This window comes from Pristis pectinata, chromosome 12 (genome assembly GCF_009764475.1).
Source record: "Pristis pectinata isolate sPriPec2 chromosome 12, sPriPec2.1.pri, whole genome shotgun sequence".
NCBI lineage: Eukaryota > Metazoa > Chordata > Chondrichthyes > Rhinopristiformes > Pristidae > Pristis > Pristis pectinata.
Genome location: NC_067416.1, coordinates 3734520 through 3754186, shown reverse-complemented (window position 1 = coordinate 3754186; position 19667 = coordinate 3734520). Strand labels below are relative to the sequence as shown.

Genomic DNA, 19667 nt, shown 5'->3' with positions numbered 1-19667 from the left:
ACACTTTATTCTGTATTCTGTTATTGTTTTCCCTTGTACTACCTCAATGCACTGATGTGATGAAATGATCTGTATGGGTGGCATGCAAAACAAAGTTTTTCACTGTACCTCGGCACATGTGACAATAATAAACCAATTTACCAATAATGCTGACACAGGCACAATAAATCACAGAGTTATACAGACGGAAAAAGGCCCTTTGACCCAATCTGTCCCTGTTGACCAAGGTGTCTATCTGAGTTATTCCCATTTGCCTGTGTTTGGCCCATATCCCTCTAAACCTCTCCTATCCATGTACCTGTCCAAATGTCTTCTAAACATTGTAGTTGTACCTGCCTCTACCACTTCCTCTGGCAGCTCGTTCCACACACCCACCACCCTCTGTGTGAAGAAGTTGCCCCTCAGGTCCCCTTTTAAATGTCTCCCCTCTCACCTTAAATCTGTGCCCTCTGGTTTTAGACTCCCCTCCCCTGGGAAAATGACTGTGACCGTCCACCTTTTCTCTGCCCCTCATTATTTTATAAATCTCTATAAGGTCACCCTCAGCCTCCTTTGCTCCAGGGAAAAAGTCCCAGCCTATCCAGCCTCTCCTCATAAGTCAAGCCCTCCAGTGTCAGTAACATGCCTGTGAATCCTTTCTGCACACTCCCCAGTCCTTCCTATAGCTGGGTGACCAGAACTGCACACAGTGCTCCATGTGGGGCTCGCCAACGACTTGTACAGCTGTAACATGACGTCCCAACTCCTGTACTCAATGCCCTGACCGATGAAGGCAAGTGTGCCAAACGCTTCATTCACCGCCCCGTCTACCTGTGTCACAGTGTTGGAAGCCCCAGTCCTGCTCTGAAGGAGTGCTGCACTCCAGGAGCGACCAGTTTCTATGGAGAGCTAAACCGAGGCCACTCATAAGTGGATGTAAAAACTCCCACAGCCAATGAAGAGAGGGCTGTTATCCTCAGCATCCTTCCTTCGTGGGAGCTTGCTGTGCACGTACCAGCTGTCTGGAAAAGCAACTCTGGAAAGCTCTGAGACTGTGAACGGGACATCTTTGGAGTCAGGACTCAAGTGAGACATGGAGTCACACAGTGCAGGCCTTTCGGCCCACCATGTGTATGCTGACCATTTTACTTAGTTATTCTAGACCCGTTTATCTCCATTAGGTCCACAGCCTTCTATGCCTTGGTGATTCAAGATGCTTCTTAAACATGTGATTGTACCTGCCTCTGCCCCCTCAGACAGCGTGTTCCAGACTCCAGCACCCTCTGTGAAAGATTTCCCTCCATTCCCTCTAAACCTCCTACCTCTAATCTCATACATATACACTCTTGCTTTAGACACTCCTACTAAGAGAAAAAGATTCATATCATTATCTACAATCTGCTGGAGACACTCAGCGGGTCGAGCAGCATCTGTGGGAGGAAAGGAATTGTCAGCGTTTCGGGTCGAAACCCTGCAACAGGACCTGATTGATTCCTTCCCTCCTGCAGACGCTGCTGGGCCCGCTGAGTTCCTCCAGCAGATTGTGTGTTGTCCCAGATTCCAGCATCTGCAGTCTCTGGTGTCCAGCCTGTCCAGTCTCTTCTCATGCTCCGATCCAGGCAACGCCCTGGTAAATCTCCTCTGAGACAGATCGAGACTTTCCCAACTGGGAACCCCCCCCCCTCCCTCAACACCAAGTCCATGGCAACCATGAAGCTCCTGACCAACGGGGAACCCCACCTGTTCCCCAGGAGGGCTCTGACCAGAGATGGACTTGTTGGAAGATTGTGTGGAGGTATTATAAATGACTTGGATGAGGATGTGGAAGGATGGGTTAGTAAGTTTGCTTATGATACAAAGGTTGGTGGTGTTGTGGATAGTGCAGAAGGTTGCTGTAGGTTACAACAGGACATTGATAGGATGCAGACCTGGGCTGAGAAATGGCAGATGGAGTTCAACCCGGAAAAGTGTGAAGTGATACACTTTGGAAGATCGAATTTGAAGGCAGAATACAAGGTTAATGGCAGGACTCTTCGCAGTCTGACAGGACTTACAGGGTGGATGTGGGAAAGGTGTTGGGATGGCATGCGATGTTTAGAACCAGGGGTCAGAGCATCAGAATAAGAGGAGTGAGATGAGGAGAAATTTCTTCACCCCGAAGGTGGTGAATCTTTGGAATTTTCTTCCCTCGGGAGCTGTAGATGGTCAGTCACTGAGTGTAATCAAGACAAAGATTGATAGAATTTCTTAAGGGAAAACTGGGTATGGGTTCAGTTCAGGAAAGTGGCACTGAGGCAAAAGATTTTATTGAACAGCATAGGGTAGAATGGCCTATTCCTTCTTCTATCTCTTATATTTATGACTTGGTAACTTCCCTTGTACCTCAACAGGTGAAAGATCCTTTATCACAAGGAAGGCACGCCAGCGTTGTTACTTTCTTAGGAGGTTTGGCTTGTCACCGAACACTAACAAACTTCTGCAGATGTACTGTTGAAAGTATCCTGACTGGTTGCATCATGGTCTGGTACGGCAATTCGAATGCGCAGGAACGTGAGAGCCTGCAGAGAGTAGTGGACGCTGGCACATCCCTCCCCACCATCAGTAGTATCTGCAGGAGATGCAGCCTCTAGAAGACAATATCTATCATCAAAGATTCCCACCATCCGGGCCGTGCCATCTTCTTGCAGCTCCCATCGGGCAGGAGGTACAGAAGCCTGAAGTCCCACACCACCAGGTTCAGGAACAGCGACTTCCCTTCAATCATTCGGTTCTTGAGCCAACTTGCAAAACCCTAATCACTACAGTTTAGCAACACTATGACCACTTTGATCACTTTGTACTACAATGGACTTTTTATTTAATTGTGGTCTTTCTTGTAAAAATCGTGCATAATTTATGTTTAATTTCTGTTTTTCTTGTGAATGCTGCTTATCTGATGCTCTGTGCCTGTGATGCTGCTGCAAGTAAGTTTTTCATTGCACCTGTGCACACATGGACCTGCGCAGATGACAATAAACTTGACTTTGACTTTATGAACCTCTACTGTCACTACAGCAGAGACACCAAACAGCACATTAATCAGAAAACCTGTCCCAGTGAAACATTCCAGGATGCGGAAAATGTTGTGCTGACTTCCCGCTCACATGCCCTCCAAAACACGTGCTTTAGTGAGGTAGTCCGTGTGATAATTGTTTGCTGTCTGTGTTTTACAATTTATTCAGCAATAACTGAGGTATAATAATCTGATGAAGCAGCTAACAGCTGGCATTTAGCAAACAGCACAATGATTATGTTCAGGGAAGCTGCTGAATTGAATTTTTGACAAGGAGCATCTCAATAGGTAAGGAATAGTATTTACAAGTCAGACAGAGAGAGAGAGAGAAAGCATGGTGGTTAGGTCATTAGTACTCAAAGGCCTGATCATTGAGTTCAAATAGAGCCATGGAGTAATACAGCACGGAAACGGGCCCTTTGGCCCAACTCATCCATGCCGACCAAGATACCCATCTGAGCTTGTGCGATTTGCTCACATTTGCCCCATATCCCTCTGAACTTTTGTGATGGTGGCGCAGGACTTTACATTCAGATAACTAAATGAATCTGGACTTTTAGAAAGCCAGTGTCAGTAGTAGTGACCATTAAAATACCAGGTTGTTCTTTAAAACACGCTTGGGAGGAAATCTGTTGCCATTTCCTGGTCTAGCCTACATGTGACTCCAGTCTCACTGATGGGCTTGAGTCTTCACTCACACGGCCCAGTGACCACTGTTCGTGGAGCAACTCGGAAACAATAAATGGTGAGCAAAAGCAAGGGAGTCAGGGTGGACAATAGATTGGGGGGGGGAAGAAACAGATATGGAGAGGGAGAAACAAGATGGACAGGCAGAGAGGTTCACACCACTGGGACACACCACACCATTCATTTCTCTCTCTGCCAGCTCCCCATTAATGCCTCTGATGGTGGGATGTAGAGAACATAATGGGCATGGATACACAGACAGCAGGAAGAGATGGAAAGTTGCAGGAGGATGTGTACCACCAGGCTCAGGGACAGCTTCTATCCCACTGTTATCAGATTCTGAAGCAGACCTCCCATATGCTAAAAGACGAACTCTTGATCTCCCAGTCTACCTCATCGTGGCATCTTATTGTCTGCCTGCACTGCACTTTCTCTGTAACTGCAACACTATATTCTGCATTCTGCTTTTCTTTTCACTACCTTGATGTACTTATGTCGGGAATGATCTGTATGGATGGCACGCAAACAAAAGCTTTTCACTGTATCTCGGTACATGTGACGATAATAAACCAATTAACAATTGTGTGAGGGCCTGGTCTCCAATTACAGATACAACTGATCATGCGAGGGCCACTGAAACCACTGGGAGCACTGGGGAGCAGGAGGGGGGGTGCAGGATGGCAGGTGGGATCTGCCCTGTCCCCTGTTTCCCTCTCCATAGATATCGTACCACAGAGGTACCAGATACTGAAAAGCCTGGATAGAGTGGACGTGGAGAGGATGTTTCCATCAGTGGGAGAGTCCAGAATCCGAGGGCACAGCCTCAGAATAAAGGGACGTCCCTTTAGAACTGAGATGAGGAGGAATTTCTTCAGCCAGAGGGTGGTGAATCTGTGGAATTCATTGCCACAGGTGGCTGTGGAGGCCAAGTCATTGGGTGTATTTAAGGCAGAGATCGATAGGTTCTTGACTGGTGAGGGGGTTAAGGGTAACGGGGAGAAAGTGGGAGAATGGGGTTGAAAGAGAAAATCAGCCCTGATTGAATGGAGGAGCAGATTCGATGGGCCAAATGGCCTAATTCTGCCCCTGTATCTTATGACCTCATGGTCGAAGGTGGGGCTTTAATGGGATTTCATTACCAGAAAGGACTTCAAGACAAGAGGTGTCTGTGGAAAATGTCACAGAAATTCAAATTCTTTTAGATTTCCAGAACCTTCTGCACAATTTGGCTGCTGTCATTTTGTAATGTAATAATTTACAATTCATTCATAGAAAGGTCAACAGTTACAGGTTGGCTTAAAGTTAAAAGATTAATATCAGGAGGAGGACGGAATAAACATTTGTCAAATAAGAACTGTGTCAATGGTTCCTCTGATATCATTTCTTATTGTAATGGGAAGGAAGGGTCTTACATTTGGCACCTCAGGTCACTCCCCAGGACCTTCTGTAAGGAAGGACACTGTCGCAGGATCCCCTGAAGTAAAGGGCTAATCGTCCTTGGATCACCCTGACAGCTGGCAGAGGAGGGATGGAGTTTTGTCTTCTGACGAAGGTGTTATTGATCTTAATAGTCTTTGACATTCAATGACATCAAGGAATCCTGCGGTGAGTGATTTACCTTCTAGCTCCCCACAGCCTGTCCACCGTCAGCAATACTCAAGACAGGAAGACAGGAGTGTGATGGGACACTCTCCATTTGCCTGGCTGAGTGCAGCTTCAACAACACTCAAAAAGCTCGATACCACACAGGACAGGGCAACGTGTTTGATAGGCACCCCATCCACACCCATTCACTCACACTACCACCCACACACAGCAGCAGCGGTTTGTACCATCTACAGGACGCACTGCGGCAACTCACCAAGACTCCTCAGGCAGCACCTTCCAAACCCACCGCCTCTACCGGCTAGAAGGACAAGGGCAGCAGAAGCCCGAGGAACACCACCCCTGGGAGTTGCCCTCCAGGACACACACCGTCCCGACTTGGAAATATATTGTTGTTCCTTTACCGTCGCTGGGTCAAAATCCCTCCCTAACGGCACTGTGGGTGTCCCCACACCTCAAGGACTGCAGAGGTTCAAGAAGGCAGCTCATCACCACCTTCTCAAGGGCAACTAGGGACAGGCAACTAAATGCTGGCTCAGCCTGTGAAGCCCACATCCTTTGAATGAATAAAAAAAACTAATCCTGGAATACATACATCAGGTGTCACAATGGAAGAAACTGTGTGTGTGGCGAGAGTTGATTGGGTTGAGGTATGGAGATCGCAGTGTCTTCTACTGAACAGCCTGAGGATTGCTGGCTCTTCTCACACTGTTTTGATCATTTTCGATTATAATCCACTCCAATGCTGACCCCTCTCTAGCGATGACTTTAATCGGGCAGGAGGTACAGAAGCCTGAAGTCCCACACCACCAGGTTCAAGAACAGCTACTTGGTTATTGAACCAACCTGTACAAACCTAACCTGACCTCAGTGTAGCAACACTATGACCACTTTGACCATTTTGCACTACAATGGACTTTATGCTTTTTGTTCTAATTATGTTCTCTCTTGTATAACTTTGTATAATTTATGTTTAATTTATGTCTTTCTTGTAAATGCTGCTTATCTGATGCTATGTGCCTGTGATGCTGCTGCAAGTAAGTTCTCCATTGCACCTGTGCACACATGGACTTGTGCAGATGACAATAAACTCAAATTTTGTCGGGTTACTCACCCTCTGCTTTCTCGCTGCGCTCTGGGCTTCCTGCATCGAGTGTTCAATGTTAGCCCTCAGTATACTGGGCAGGCACGGTAGTGTAGCGGTTGACGTAACACTATTACAGCGCCAGCGACCCGGGTTCAATTCGGGCTGCTGTCTGTAAGGAGTTTGTCTGTTCTCCCCGTGTCTGCGTGGGTTTCCTACGGGTGCTCCGGTTTCCTCCCACATTCCAAAGATGTACGGATTAGGAAGCTGTGGGCATGCTATGTTGGTGCCGGAAGCGTATCAACACTTGCAGGCTGCCCCCAGAACACTCTATGCAAAAGATGTATTTCACTGTGTGTTTCGATGTATATGTGACTAATAAAGAGATCTTATCTTACATGAGAAACCATTGGTGCCCGTTAACACTGGGACATCGCTTGAGGCCCTGTGATCACTGCTATCTCCCTCACTCAGTAGGTTACTGGTCCAAACACTGGAACTCCCCGATCCAGGCAACCTTCACAGGGGAGCGGTGAGGGAATGGCGGAAGTCATGTGTGGGTTTTTGGCACAGACTTGATGGGCCAAAGGGCCTGTTTCTATGCTGCACACCTCTATCTATCTACTCACCCTCTCAACTGGACATGAAACATACAACGTTTCAGAGGTGATCAGAGATGACTCCCTAATGCCCTGACCAACACTTACCCTTCAGCCAACCCCTGAGTACAACACCATCACACTACTCTTTGTGGGGGCGTATTGGTCGCTGCACATCTTACATCACACCAGTGGCAAGACCTGATAGGCTGTAGAGTCCTTTGAGTTGTCCTGGGAAGAGCATCACACAAGTTCTGGTTGCTCTTCACTCAGCTATGATGGGGATAATGATATTGCTTTTGGTGGTCAGTGATGCGAACTCACTGACCCCCTCACCCCAACAAGTGGAGCAGATCGGATTAAGGGACTGAGTATTAAGGATTAAGTATCTGGAAGAGCCCTCGAATTGCCGAGGCATAGAGGTCTGTGGACCAAGAGTTGGTAAATGGGTTGGTATGGATGGGTAACTGATGGTCAGCATGGACGTGGTGGGTCGAAGGGCCTGTTTCTGTGTTGTGTGACTGTGACTTCAGTCAGTGGGTGCGGTTGGAGCAGAGGGTGGGAAACTATCCTTACCTCGTAATGGGCCACTCGCTGCGACTCAGAGATCAGTTGCGCATTGCAGGTGTTACAGTAGCTGTCCGTGAATAACTCGAGGACGCCTGAGCCCGCAGATTTCATCTGCAAAAGATAGAAGTCATGAGATGGCTGGGAGCGGCTTATAAATGATCCTCTGGAGTGAGGGAGGTGGGAAGAGGAATTCATCAGAAAAGTGTCCCCACACAGGGAAGGCTCATCTCTTAACCCAACCACCACCGCAGGAGCAGAATAAATTCAAAATACAAATTCCAATAATCCAGTTTCCTTCAGGCAGGATTGACAGATTTTCGGGACTGTTGATGTTATTCCTGTTAAATTGGTTTATTATTGTCACGTGTACCGAGGTACAGTGAAAAACTTCTCTTGCATACTGTTCATACAGATCAATTCATTACACAGTGCATTGAGGTAGTACAAGGGAAAACAATAACAGAATGCAGAATAAAGTGTTACAGCTACAGAGAAAGTGCAGTGCAGGCAGACAATAAGGTGCAAGGTCATAATGAGGTAGATTGTGAGATCAAAAGTCCATTTTATTGTTCTAGGGAACCATTCAATAGTCTTATAACAGCAGGATAGAAGCTGTCCTTGAGCCTGGTGGTATGTGCTTTCAGGCTTTTGTATCTTCTGCCCGATGGGAGGGGGGAGAAGGGAGAATGTTCAGGGTGGGTGGGGTCTTTCATTATGCTGGCTGCTTTACTGAGGCAGCGAGAAGTGTAGACAGAGTCCACAGAGGGGAGGCTGGTTTCTGTGATGTGCTGAGCTGTGTCCACAACTCTGCAGTTTCTTGCAGTCTCGGGAAGACCAGTTGCCGTACCAAGCCGTGATTCATCAAGATAGGATGCTTTCTAAGGTGCATCAATAAAAATTGGTGAGGGTCAAAGGGGACATGCCAAATTTCTTTAACGTCCTGAGGAAGTAGAGGTGCTGGTGAGCTTTCTTGGCCGTGGCGTCCACATGGTTGGACCAGGACAGGCTATTGGTGATGTTCACTCCTAGGAACTTGAAGCTCTCAACCCTCTCGACCTCGGGACTGTTGATGTAAACAGGAGCGTGTGCACCACCCCCCTTCCTGAAGTCAATGACCAGCTCTTTTGTTTAATACCCAAACACACCCTTAATTCAGGTGAGTTTAAAGGGAGTGAGAAATATACAAGAACTCCGGATCTTGGCTCCGGATGCAAACCTTCCCGACGTTCCTGACTCCTGGTGTTCCAGACCCCAGTCCTTGTTCCGGCCCACAGTCCAGACCCCAGACCCAGCTGCACTGACTGCTGGCTCTGGCTCCGCATCCTGCCTACGGTCTGAAACCCTGGCTCACTCTCCGGACTAATGAGTAATTCAGGTACGGAACCAGTATTGGATGCCGGATTATTGGAATTCACTGTACCTCCATACAAATACCAACTGGGCAAGAATAACATGGAGACACTGGAGACTGCAGATCTGGAGCAACACACAATCTGCTGGAGGAACTCAGCGGGTCGAGCAGCATCTGTGGGGGGAGAGGAATTATGGACAGGAAAGGAAAAACCTCCTGACGTGGGGTTTTCACCCAAAATGTTGACAATCCTGATTGAATAAATTGCTCCTCAAGTTCCTTCTAAATCTTCCCCTGCTCGCCTGAAATCTGTGCCCTCCAGTTTTAGATTCCCCAACCCTGGGTAAAGGACTGAGTGCATTCACCCTATCTCTGCCCCTCATAGTTTTATACATCTCTATAAGGTCACCGCTCAATAATGTTCTGGTCCTCCCAACCTCTCCCTATAACTCAGGCCCTCGAGTCCTGGTAACATCCTCGTGAATGTCGGTTCTCCAAGTGTGGCCCCTCACTTTGTGACTGTCAGGAACCCATTCAATTACCTTCAGAAAACACCGACCCTGCCCGATATGTCGATTTAATAGGCACCAGGAAATCCAACACTGGAAACCTTTCCCCAGAGAGCAGAGAGAATGTGGAGCTCACTCTCACAGGGAGGGTGGGGGTGGATGGTGTCGATGGGTTTGAGGGGAGGCTGGAGAATCGGAGGAGGGAACATTGGGTCACACTGACAGATTGGTAAATTGGATTACTATTGTCACAGGTACTGAGGTACAGTGAAAAACTTTGTTTTGCATGCCATCCAGACAGATCATTTCATTTGGCATAGACAGAGTGGACAGCCAGCACCATTTCCCCAGGGCAGCAATGGCCAATACCAGAAGACATCAGTTTAAGGTGAGTGGAGGAAAGTTTAGGGGAGATGTCAGAGGTAGGGTTTTTTTTTACACAGAGAGTGGTGGGTGCCTGGAACGCACTGCCGGGGGTGGGGGTAGAGGCTGATACAATAGTGACATTTAAAAGACTCTTAGATAGGCACATGGATGTAAGAGAAATGGAGGGTTATGGGCTGTGTAGGAGGGAAGGGTTAGATTGATCAGGGAGTAGGTTTGTATATGTTGACACAACATCGTGGGCTGAAGGGCCCATACTGTGTGGTACTGTTTCTATGTTCTATTACAACAGTGCATTGAGGTAGTACAAGGGAAAACAATAACAGAACGCAGAATAAAGTGTTACAGTTACAGGGAAAGTGCAGTGCAGGCAGACAATAAGGTGCAAGGTTATAATAAGGTAGATTGTGAGGTCAAGAGTCCATCTTATTGTACTAGGGGACCGTTCAATAGTCTTATAACAGTGGGGTAGAAGCTGTCCTTGAGCCTGGTGATTGAGATGGGGAAAGATATGGGGGAAGGCTCCAGTGGAGCATAAACACCATTATGGGGCAGTTCTGTGGCACAGCTAGCAGAGCTGCTGCCTCAGGCAGGCACGGTAGCGTAGCGGTGAGCGTAACGCTATTACAGTGCCAGCGACCTGGGTTCAATTCCCGCCGCTGTCTGTAAGGAGTCTGTACGTTCTCCCCGTGACTGCGTGGGTTTCCTCCAGGTGCTCCGGTTTCCTCCCACATTCCAAAGACGTGTGGATCGGTGGGTTAATGGGCCACTGTAGATTGCCCCTAGTGTGTGGGTGAGGGGGTAGAACCTGGGGGGAGTTGATGGGAATGTGCGAGAATAAAATGGGATCAGTGTAGGATTAGTGTGAATGTGTGGTTGATGGTTGGCACAGACTCAGTGGGCTGAAGGGCCTGTTTTGTACCCTATCTCTCTATGACTCTATGGAGTGATTGGGTTTGTATACTGTATATGTAATCTATGAGGTTGCAGAGTCTTCCCGAATGTTGAAGATGCTAGGTGCAGAGTCTTCCCGAATGTTGTTGCCTCTCTCTAACCCAGGAAGACTTGGGTCAATTGTAGCTCTGCTCCGGCTTCTAACCCAATAAAGATTAGAGTGTGGATCCTATTGCCTTCAACTCGAGAGGCTCAGTTCAGCGGAACAGCTGCCACCTTTACAACTTCCATTTAAAGCCCCGTTTTTTTTGGAAAAGATATCAACCCATCTGTGCAAAATCAGCACCCATGAAGGGCGATAATGAATAAACCATCAACAGCGTATACTTGTACTGGAGGGCAGGTATTTAAGGTGAGAGGAGGTAAATTCAAAGGAGATGTGTGGGCAGGTTTTTTTTTACACAGAGTGGTGGGGGCCTGGAATGGGCTGCCAGGGGTGGGGGTGGAAGCAGTTAGCACAGAATCATTTAAAAGACTCTTAGATAGGCACATGAATGTGCAGAGAAGGGAGGGATCTGGTCAATATGCAGGGAAGAGGGATTAGATTAATTAGAAGTCATTGGTTTAATTAGTTTGACACAACATTGTGGGCCGAAGGGCCTGTTCCTGTGCTGTACTGTCCTATGTTGTGTGTTGTGTGTTCTATGTTCTATGATGGGGAAAATCATTCACATGCACTGAGCAACAGCCCCGAATACCGTAGAAAGGTTGTGCAGTCCTTAAATGGACAGTGAAAGACGTTGGAAATACAAACAGAAAATGCCAGAAACACTCAGCAGGTCAGGCAGCCAGTGTGGAGGGAGAAATAGAGTTAACATTCAGGTCAGAGACGTTTTGCTTTCGGTTGCTGTTAGTTTGTGCTAGGGGTGATTATTTGGCAAGAACCTCCAGAGGAACTAATCCGCGCAGGAGAGAAACTGATCGATATCTCAGCTCTCGCATGGTTAAGGAGGTTTTCTTTAAGATCAGGAAACAGGAAAAAGAAAGAGATACTAAGGAGAGAGAGGCAGATATATCTGCAACGTCTGCAGAGGTAGAGAGGGGAATGAAGTGGAGAGAGACAAAGAATGAGGGATGGAGTGAGGAACTGAGGCGAGGAGTGGTGAGGAACTGAGGCGAGGAGTGGAGTGAGGAACTGGAGGCAGGAATCAGGAATATTAGGGAGTCCCGGAGGAATTAGGGGCTGGGGAGAGACCTGGGGGAAATGAGAGGGAAGATCAAACAACAGAAGGGTAGGAGAAAGAATAAACACAGAATGGTGTGTAAAAGAAAGACAGAGAGAGATGCAGAGAAAGAAGGAAGGAGACAAGAGAGAGATAGAGATAGACGGATAAACAGAGAGAGACAGACAGGCAAGAGTAAAACAGAGGGAGAAAGACAGACACAGACAGTGAGAGAAAAACAGAGAGAGTATGGGAGAGAAAGAGAGTGAGTGTGAGAGACGGGGAGAGAGAGAAAGGGAGAAGCAGGGATATAGAAAGAGAGTCAGGAAAGAATGATTGTGAGTGTGTGTGCATGAGAGAGAGAGAGAGAGAGAGAGAGAGAGGGAGAGAGAGAGGGAGAAAGAGACAGGGACAGAGAGAATCAGAGAGTGAGAGTGATTGAGAGTGAAGGAGAGAGAGAGTCAGGGAGATAGACACAGAAAGGGGAGGCAGTTAACGACAGTGAGAGGTGAACACCCCCAGCCGGCTGTTGTGGGGACGGTGTAGAAGTCACAGTCAGGGTGTAGCGAGGACAGGTTTCCAGAGATCGACTGAGGCACACGGTCCTGGTGGTGAAGAGGGAGCCCTGCTGAAACTGGCCTGTGGGACTCAGTGTGGAGACTGGTGGAATTGTGGAGAGTTCCCTTCCCCAGGTCTGAGCGGAGCCAGACCTTATCGAGAACAGAGTGGAGGTGACACTGAAGTGAGACCGTTATCACACCGACAACCCCACACTTACTTTGTTGTTTCCAAAGTGGAGACACCACCAGGATTTTCATGGACATCTGGTCTCCAAACCCAAGAGCAGCCCATGCCCAAATCTAAACCACTTCTTCCAATGTGCAAACATCCGTGAAATTGAAAGTTCAAATTTGTTGGGGCTTTTTCAAAGTCTTTGAGGATGCAATGTAAGAAAAATTCCACAGTGATCCCATCTCCACACTTTTACTCACACATCCCATGTTCATAATAAATACAGAAATGTCCCCAAAATTGGGGCAGGCATTGATTTATCCGGTTGGGAGCCGAGGGAATACTTCCTCAGCCAGAGAGTGGTGAGAACGAGAAGCTCGTTCCCACACTGAGTGATCGAGCCTCATACTGAGGGGAAAACACGAGGGAGAAAGGTGTGGGTTCTATTGCAGCCTGCACACTGTGCTAGAACAAAGCATATAGCCTGGGTGAACAGTTTATTACAGGATTGTAAATGTGGTGTAATTTAAAGGTCTATTCTGTAAAAATTACAAATACAAAATTCACAACACGAACAGTTCCTAACCTGAATCTCTCAACAACTTTTTCCACCATATGTTACCCAGTCCTTTGCAAATTAAGGACCATTCAATCAGCTGGATGGCCTCACTGATGAGGAATTGGGTTTCAGTGTTCAGAGGCAAGGAAAAGCTGCAGCAGAATGGTGTCAAGGAGATACAGAATCGAACCAGAGGATGGTTGCAACATGGGAGGAGGTTGTTCGGTCCATCGAGTCTGTACTGGCATTGTGTGAGAGCATCCCAGCTAGTCCCAGTCTCTGAATGCAGGGTCCCGACCCGAAAATGTCGACCAACCCTCTGCCTCCACAGATGCTGCTCGACCCGCTGAGTTCCTCCAGCAGTTTGGTTTTAGTCCCACTGCCCACCCTCTCCCCATACTCCTCCCATTGGGTAGGAGATACAAAAGCTTGAGAGCACGTACCACCAGACTCAAGGACAGCTTCTATCCCACTGTTATCAGACTCTTGAACGGATCACTCATACGCTAAAAGATGAACTCTTGATCTCCCAATCTACCTCCTTGTGGCCCTTGCACCTTATTGTCTGCCGGCACTGAATTTTCTCTGTAGCTGCAACACTTTATTCTGCATTCTGTTTTTTTTTTCCTTTTCATACTACCTTGATGTAATTATGTATGGAATAATCTGCCTGGCTGGCATGCAAAACAAAACTTTTTCACTGTACCTCAGTACGTGTGACAATAATAAACCAATTACCAACGACCCCTACAAACTCTTTCTTCTCAGATACGCACCCAGCTCCCTTTTGACCACTCCCACGGAATCTCCCTCCACTCCTCCTTGGGGTATGCGTCCCTCACCCTGACCACTCACTGCGGAGACTGGGTCTCCCTTCTCTCACAATGTCTGGTCCACCTTCCTTCTATCCCCCATTTCCCGACCCCTCCACTGATGGGAGCAGCTACTGCCTGCACCCCCCACGACTTTACACAGATCCCCTTGCCACCTCCTCTGATCCTAGGACAATCCCAGTTTCTCCACAGTTCCTCACCCAGGAATCAGTTTCTCTGAAACCTTCCCACCTGTCTCAGCACCACCCTGCACCTCTTATAAAGATTCACCCTGACTTCCTTCCTCTAGTTTTCTCTGCCCCTGAACCCCTGGATTATGCAGCCAGTTTCAATGAACTGTGGCCACAGATCCCTGTCCGGCAAAAGGAGAAGGGGGCAATTCTACAAGGGGCACGTTTATATTTGCCCCTTCTCTGTGTGCCATATCCTTGATACACAGACCTGGTGCATCACCTCCTGCATCCTCCCACTCTGTGACCAGAAGGACCAGGTCCTGGGTGTGAGGTGGTCGCTCCCAGCTGGGGCATCACCCACCTTAGCTCCCTCTTTGCTGCGTGAGAGAGGTCAATACTCATCACTGGCATGGCTCTCCAAGCCCCGGCTCCACCTGGCTGGGAGAGTGATACCACTGATGAGTATTGACCTCTCTTACCTACCGACTGAAATCCAATTAGCCTCTCGTCCCTCTCTCTCCCTCCTTTTCTCATTCCTGTTCAATTGTTCCATTTTTTTTCTCAACCTCTAGATTTTATCGAACGCTAAACTATCCAACAATTATCACACAACCCAAGCCGCAGAAACGAACGCGTTGACTTCAAACGTGCTGTTGGAAATACAGACAATACAAATCACACACATAATATCTTGTAAGCTAGGCGAAATACCAGTCCTCTTGTTAAATTAGTTTCACCCAGAATATTGAGCGGAATCTGGCCAGGAGTGATCTGCAGGAGGTTGGAAGTCGTCTTACCCTGGTCGGACGGTGGGACAATGTCTCCTTTCCTTTGTGTGTGTGTGGTTCTTCTTGCCTTGCCTTGCCTTGCCTTGCCTTCCCCTCCTCGTCTCTCGGGTTGAGACAGAGCAACTGGCTGTGGTAACGCTCCTTCGGCGTCGGAGGATGGACGAGGCTCTCTCTTTCTCTCTCTCTCCCTCCCCCCTGCTACCTAACACAGCGCCTCCAACATTAACAAAGGGGGGGGGGGGGGGAGAAGAACGAACAATCCTCTCCCTCCCGACCAGACCATTTATTCCCCTTTAGGATCTTCACTGAAGGTGTGTGTGGTTTGGATCCACCCACCCCCCGCCCACCGTTAACACGCCCTTCCCCACACTTTCCAACAACTTGGGAAAACGCGGTGTGTCTCACCTCCTTACGGGTGCCCTTCGGCCCGTCCAGTCCCTGTCGGCTCAAGGTTGTTCATCTCTCCCAGTACCATATCCCTGCTCTCTGCCCTTGAGGCATCTGGAAATGTGTGCAGTTCTGGTCACCCCCATTACAGGAAGCATGTGGGGAGGGTGCAGAAGAGGTTCACCAGGATGCTGCCTGGATTAGAAGCTTGGGTTGTTTTCTCTGGAGAGGTGGAGGCAGAGGGGAGATCTGATAGAGGTTTATAACATTATGAGAGGCATAGGCAGTCATAATCTTTTTCCCAGAGTAGAAATGTCAAATACTAGAAGACATGCATTTAGGGTAAGAAGGGGAAAGTTTAAAGGAAATGTGTGGGTCAAGTTTTTACAGAGAGAGTGGTGGGTGCCTGGAACGGGCTGCCAGGGGTGGGGGTGGAGGCAGATACGATAGAGGTGTTTAAGAGGCTGTTAGACAGATACATGTATATGCAGGGCATGGAGGGATGTGGATCATGTGCAGGCAGAAGGGGTTTAGTTTAATTAAGTATCGTGTTCGGCACAGACACTGTAGACTGAAGGGCCTGTTCCTGTGTTGTACTGTTGTGTTCTATGTTCTGTCTCTCTCACTCTTATTCTGTGCTGGGTAATTCCACAGGTACACCACCCTCTGAGGGAAGACATAATCTCAGTACCAAATCTCCTCGTCTGTATCCCAAGGTTGTGACCCCCCCCCCCCCCCAGTTTAACATCCCAGCCAGGAAGAATATCCACCCTACGTCCAGTCTGTTGAGCCTTGTCACTAAACACTCGGCAGGTCAGGCAGCATCTGTGGGGAGAGAAACAGAGTGTACATTCCAGATCATTGAGTAGCCATGAGCTCTGATGAAAGGCCATTGACCTGAAGCATTAACTTGTCACATCGCTGCCTGACCTGCTGAGTGCTTCCAGAATTTTCTGCTTTATTTTGGATTTACACCATTTATTATTTTTCAGGAATAGCTGTGTTACATGGGATGTACAACATAGAATGGACTATTCAGCCCAAACAGTCTGTGCTAGCCCCACTGGGGCCTCGCCCAATGTTTTCACAACTCAGTCTCTCAGCGTGAACCTCTGTTCCCTTCTCTGTGTCCAGCCTCCCCTTCAACACATCGACACCCTCCACCCCCACACCTCCCTGTGGGAGGGAGCTGCACATTCTCACCGCTCTCTGGGGAAAGGAGTTTCTCCAGAATTCCCCGTCGGATTTCTTGATGACTCTCCGACACTGATGGTCTCTGGTTACCCTCTTCCCCACAAGCGGGGACGTTCTCTCTGCATCTGCTCCATCAACACACCTCGGCACTTTACACCCCCCCCCCCCCCCCCCCACTGGTCTCCCCTCAGCCTTTGTCTCCCAGGAGAAAAGAGACCCAAAATTATCACTGAGCCAACAAGAAAGGAAAGTAATGCCTAAAACCTAGTCCACCAAGGAAGGATTAGAGAGACATCTTCAAAGAGCAAAGGCGGTAAAGAAGGATGAGTTGCCTTTCTTAAAGACCTGTAGAATTGTTTTCATCAACATTCCCCACGACGAAGCTGTAAAAATCCTGAAGTCTTCTCACTACCTCATGCCGACAGTAAAGGATGTTGGGGGGTTGCCCCATTCCCGGACTGTGGTGGATGAGACCAACTGGATAAGTGACCTAGAAGTGAATGAGACTGTTGGAATACGGATTGCCAGAGAAGGCATTGGGCAGGCTGTTGCAAAGGCAAGCCCAGAGAAGGGATTGTTATGGGGAATGAAGATATGAGAGAGCCAGTAAACAAAGACTGCATATCTGTCATCACAACAGAAGCAATAAATGTAGCAGAAATGGAGAGAAGCTAAGGGTCCAATGACACAGACAACGTGGTTAGCGTAACGCTATTACAGTGCCAGCAACCCGAGTTCAATTCCCGCTGCTGTCTATAAGGAGTTTGTACGTTCTCTGCGTGGGTTTCCTCTGGGTGCTCCAGTTTCCTCCCACATTCCAAAGACGTACGGGTTAGGAAGTTGTGGGCGTGCTATGTTGGCGCCGGAAGCGTGGCAACACTTGCGGGCTGCCCCCAGAACACTCCACGCAAAAGATGCATCTCACTGTGTGTTTTGATGTACATGTGACTAATAAAGGTATCTTATCTTTATGGACTACACAACTTCAGTGCAGATTCCAATGCGCACACTTTTTGCAGTGTAGAATGCAGAGGCCAAACAAACAAACAAACAAACTGAAAGAGTTTAGATTCTGCCACAAGTTTATTGTGGGTGACTTGGCCCTGGGTCAGAGATAGTCTGGTTCAGTTCCCAGTCCGGAGCCTCGCGCACAAGATCCAGTCTTACTCCCATGTTGTACTGACGGACTGCAGCATTATTGAAGGTGTAGTTTGACTGATACTCTGCCTGCCCCCCTGGGGGGAGGTGGGGGGGGGATGTTGCAGGGAGGACTTCATTTACGGAAACGTGTGGTCTTTCCTTTGATCAGCCTCACCGACCCAGACTGCCTGGGCGCTGGTGTCAGTGGGATCTTGCTGTGTCTATCTGGCTGTTGCATTTCCTGTGTCATTGGCTGGAGGGACCGTTGGAGCACCCAGAGTGGGCATTTGCACAAATACCCATCTGTACTGTCTCATTAGTGCCAGTGGGGGAGATAAGTCCAAAATGGTGATAATCTTCATTAGCTGGGGCCTAGCATTGGGTATCGTGTGTATTGGTATTGGTTTATTATTGTCACTTGTACTGAGGTACAGTGAAAAACTTGTCTTGCACACCGATCGTACAGGTCAATTCATTACACAGTGCAGATACATAGAGTTAGTACAGAGTGCATTGAGGTAGTACAGGTAAAAACAATAACAGCTACAGGGAAGTGCAGTGCAGGTAGACAATAAGGTGCAAGGTCACAAGGTAGATTGTGAGGTCAAGAGTCCATCTCATCATGTAAGGGAACCGTTCAATAGTCTTATCACAGTGGGATAGTAGCTGTCCTTGAGCCTGTGTGTGTGGACAGCTCATCTCCAATAGGGTCAGAGAGAATTGTAGACCACAGAAACAGGCCCTTTGGCCCATCAACTCTATGCTGACCATCAACCACCCATTTACACCAATCCTACATCAATCCTATTTGAATCTCTCCACATCCCATCCACTCCCCCCAAGATTCTACCCCTCACCCATACACTGGGGGCAATTTATAGTGGCCAATTATCCTCCCAGATTGATACCTCTGCATTAAACTCCAGAGTGTTGTGAATGCAGTCCAGTGTATCAGGTAAACCAACTTTCCCTCCATGGACTCCTTCTACGCCAACCAGCTTGTATATTTCTCACTCCCTTTAAACTCACCTGGTTCACTGGGAAATTCATTATTCTACTCTGTAACACATAAAGAAAGTGAATTGAAAATGTGTTTGGGGATTAAAACAAAAGAGCTGGTCATTGACTTCAGGACTGGGGGGGGGGGGGAAGACAGACAGGCCGAGTGAGTGGGTGACACTTGGTAGATGGGGACCAGTGGGGAAATGAACAAGGTTCTTTACCTTAGTGGAAAAAAGACCAGGAATGCTGAGCAATCTTTTCCAAACACCAAGAGTCAGAGTCAGTGAGATGCAGCACCAAAACAGGCCCTTCAGCCCATCGAGTCCACATACTGACCCATCAACCACCCATTTATACTAATTTTGCAATAATTCCACATTCCCATCAACTCCCCCCAGATTCTACCCCTCACCCACACACTAGGGACAATTTACAGAGGACCATTAACCCACCGACCCTGCACATCTTTGGGATGAGGGACGAAACCGTTAGCACCCGGGGGAACCCACACGGTCACAGGAAGAATGTGCAAACTCCACACAGTGCTGGAGGTCGGGATCGAACCCAGGTCTCTGGCACTGTGAGGCAGCGGATCTACCCGCTGCGCCACTGAGCCGCCCTATGGGAATAGTTGAAACTCCTTGGGCACAAGTCATTGAATGCCGATAAACAGGGTTTACAGCATTTAGAAGCCAAATGGTACATTGGTTTTTATTGTAGAGGTTTGGAGTCCAGGACCAAAGATGACTTACTGCAGATGTCTTGGTGAAATACCCCACATCTGGAGTATTTCTCACTTAATTGGTAATTGGTTTATTACCGTCACATGTACCGAGATACAGTGATAAACTTTGTTTTGCATGCCATCCATACAGATCATTTCAAAACATCGGTACATCGAGGTAGTATAAGGGAAAAGCAA

The 19667-nt window shown here is 48.1% G+C and overlaps 1 protein-coding gene across 2 annotated transcripts in view; it reads right to left on the bottom strand.

The window, feature by feature from the left end:
* Positions 1-15181, bottom strand: part of zgc:171482 (zinc finger protein) — a 252768-nt gene extending 237587 nt beyond the window's left edge. Inside the window, exons 1-2 of one of the 2 annotated variants that reach the window (XR_007957285.1) lie at positions 15032-15169; positions 7583-7687 (exon numbers count right to left, since the gene is read on the bottom strand). Coding sequence is in view for 1 of the 2 variants with exons in the window: in XM_052027478.1 (XP_051883438.1) it covers positions 7583-7687 (105 nt within the window). In the remaining variant the exon portion in view is untranslated. Of the gene's footprint in view, positions 1-7582; positions 7688-15031 lie in introns of both variants that reach the window. The other variant, XM_052027478.1, reaches the window with a different exon arrangement.
* Between the last annotated feature and the right edge of the window lie 4486 nt (positions 15182-19667).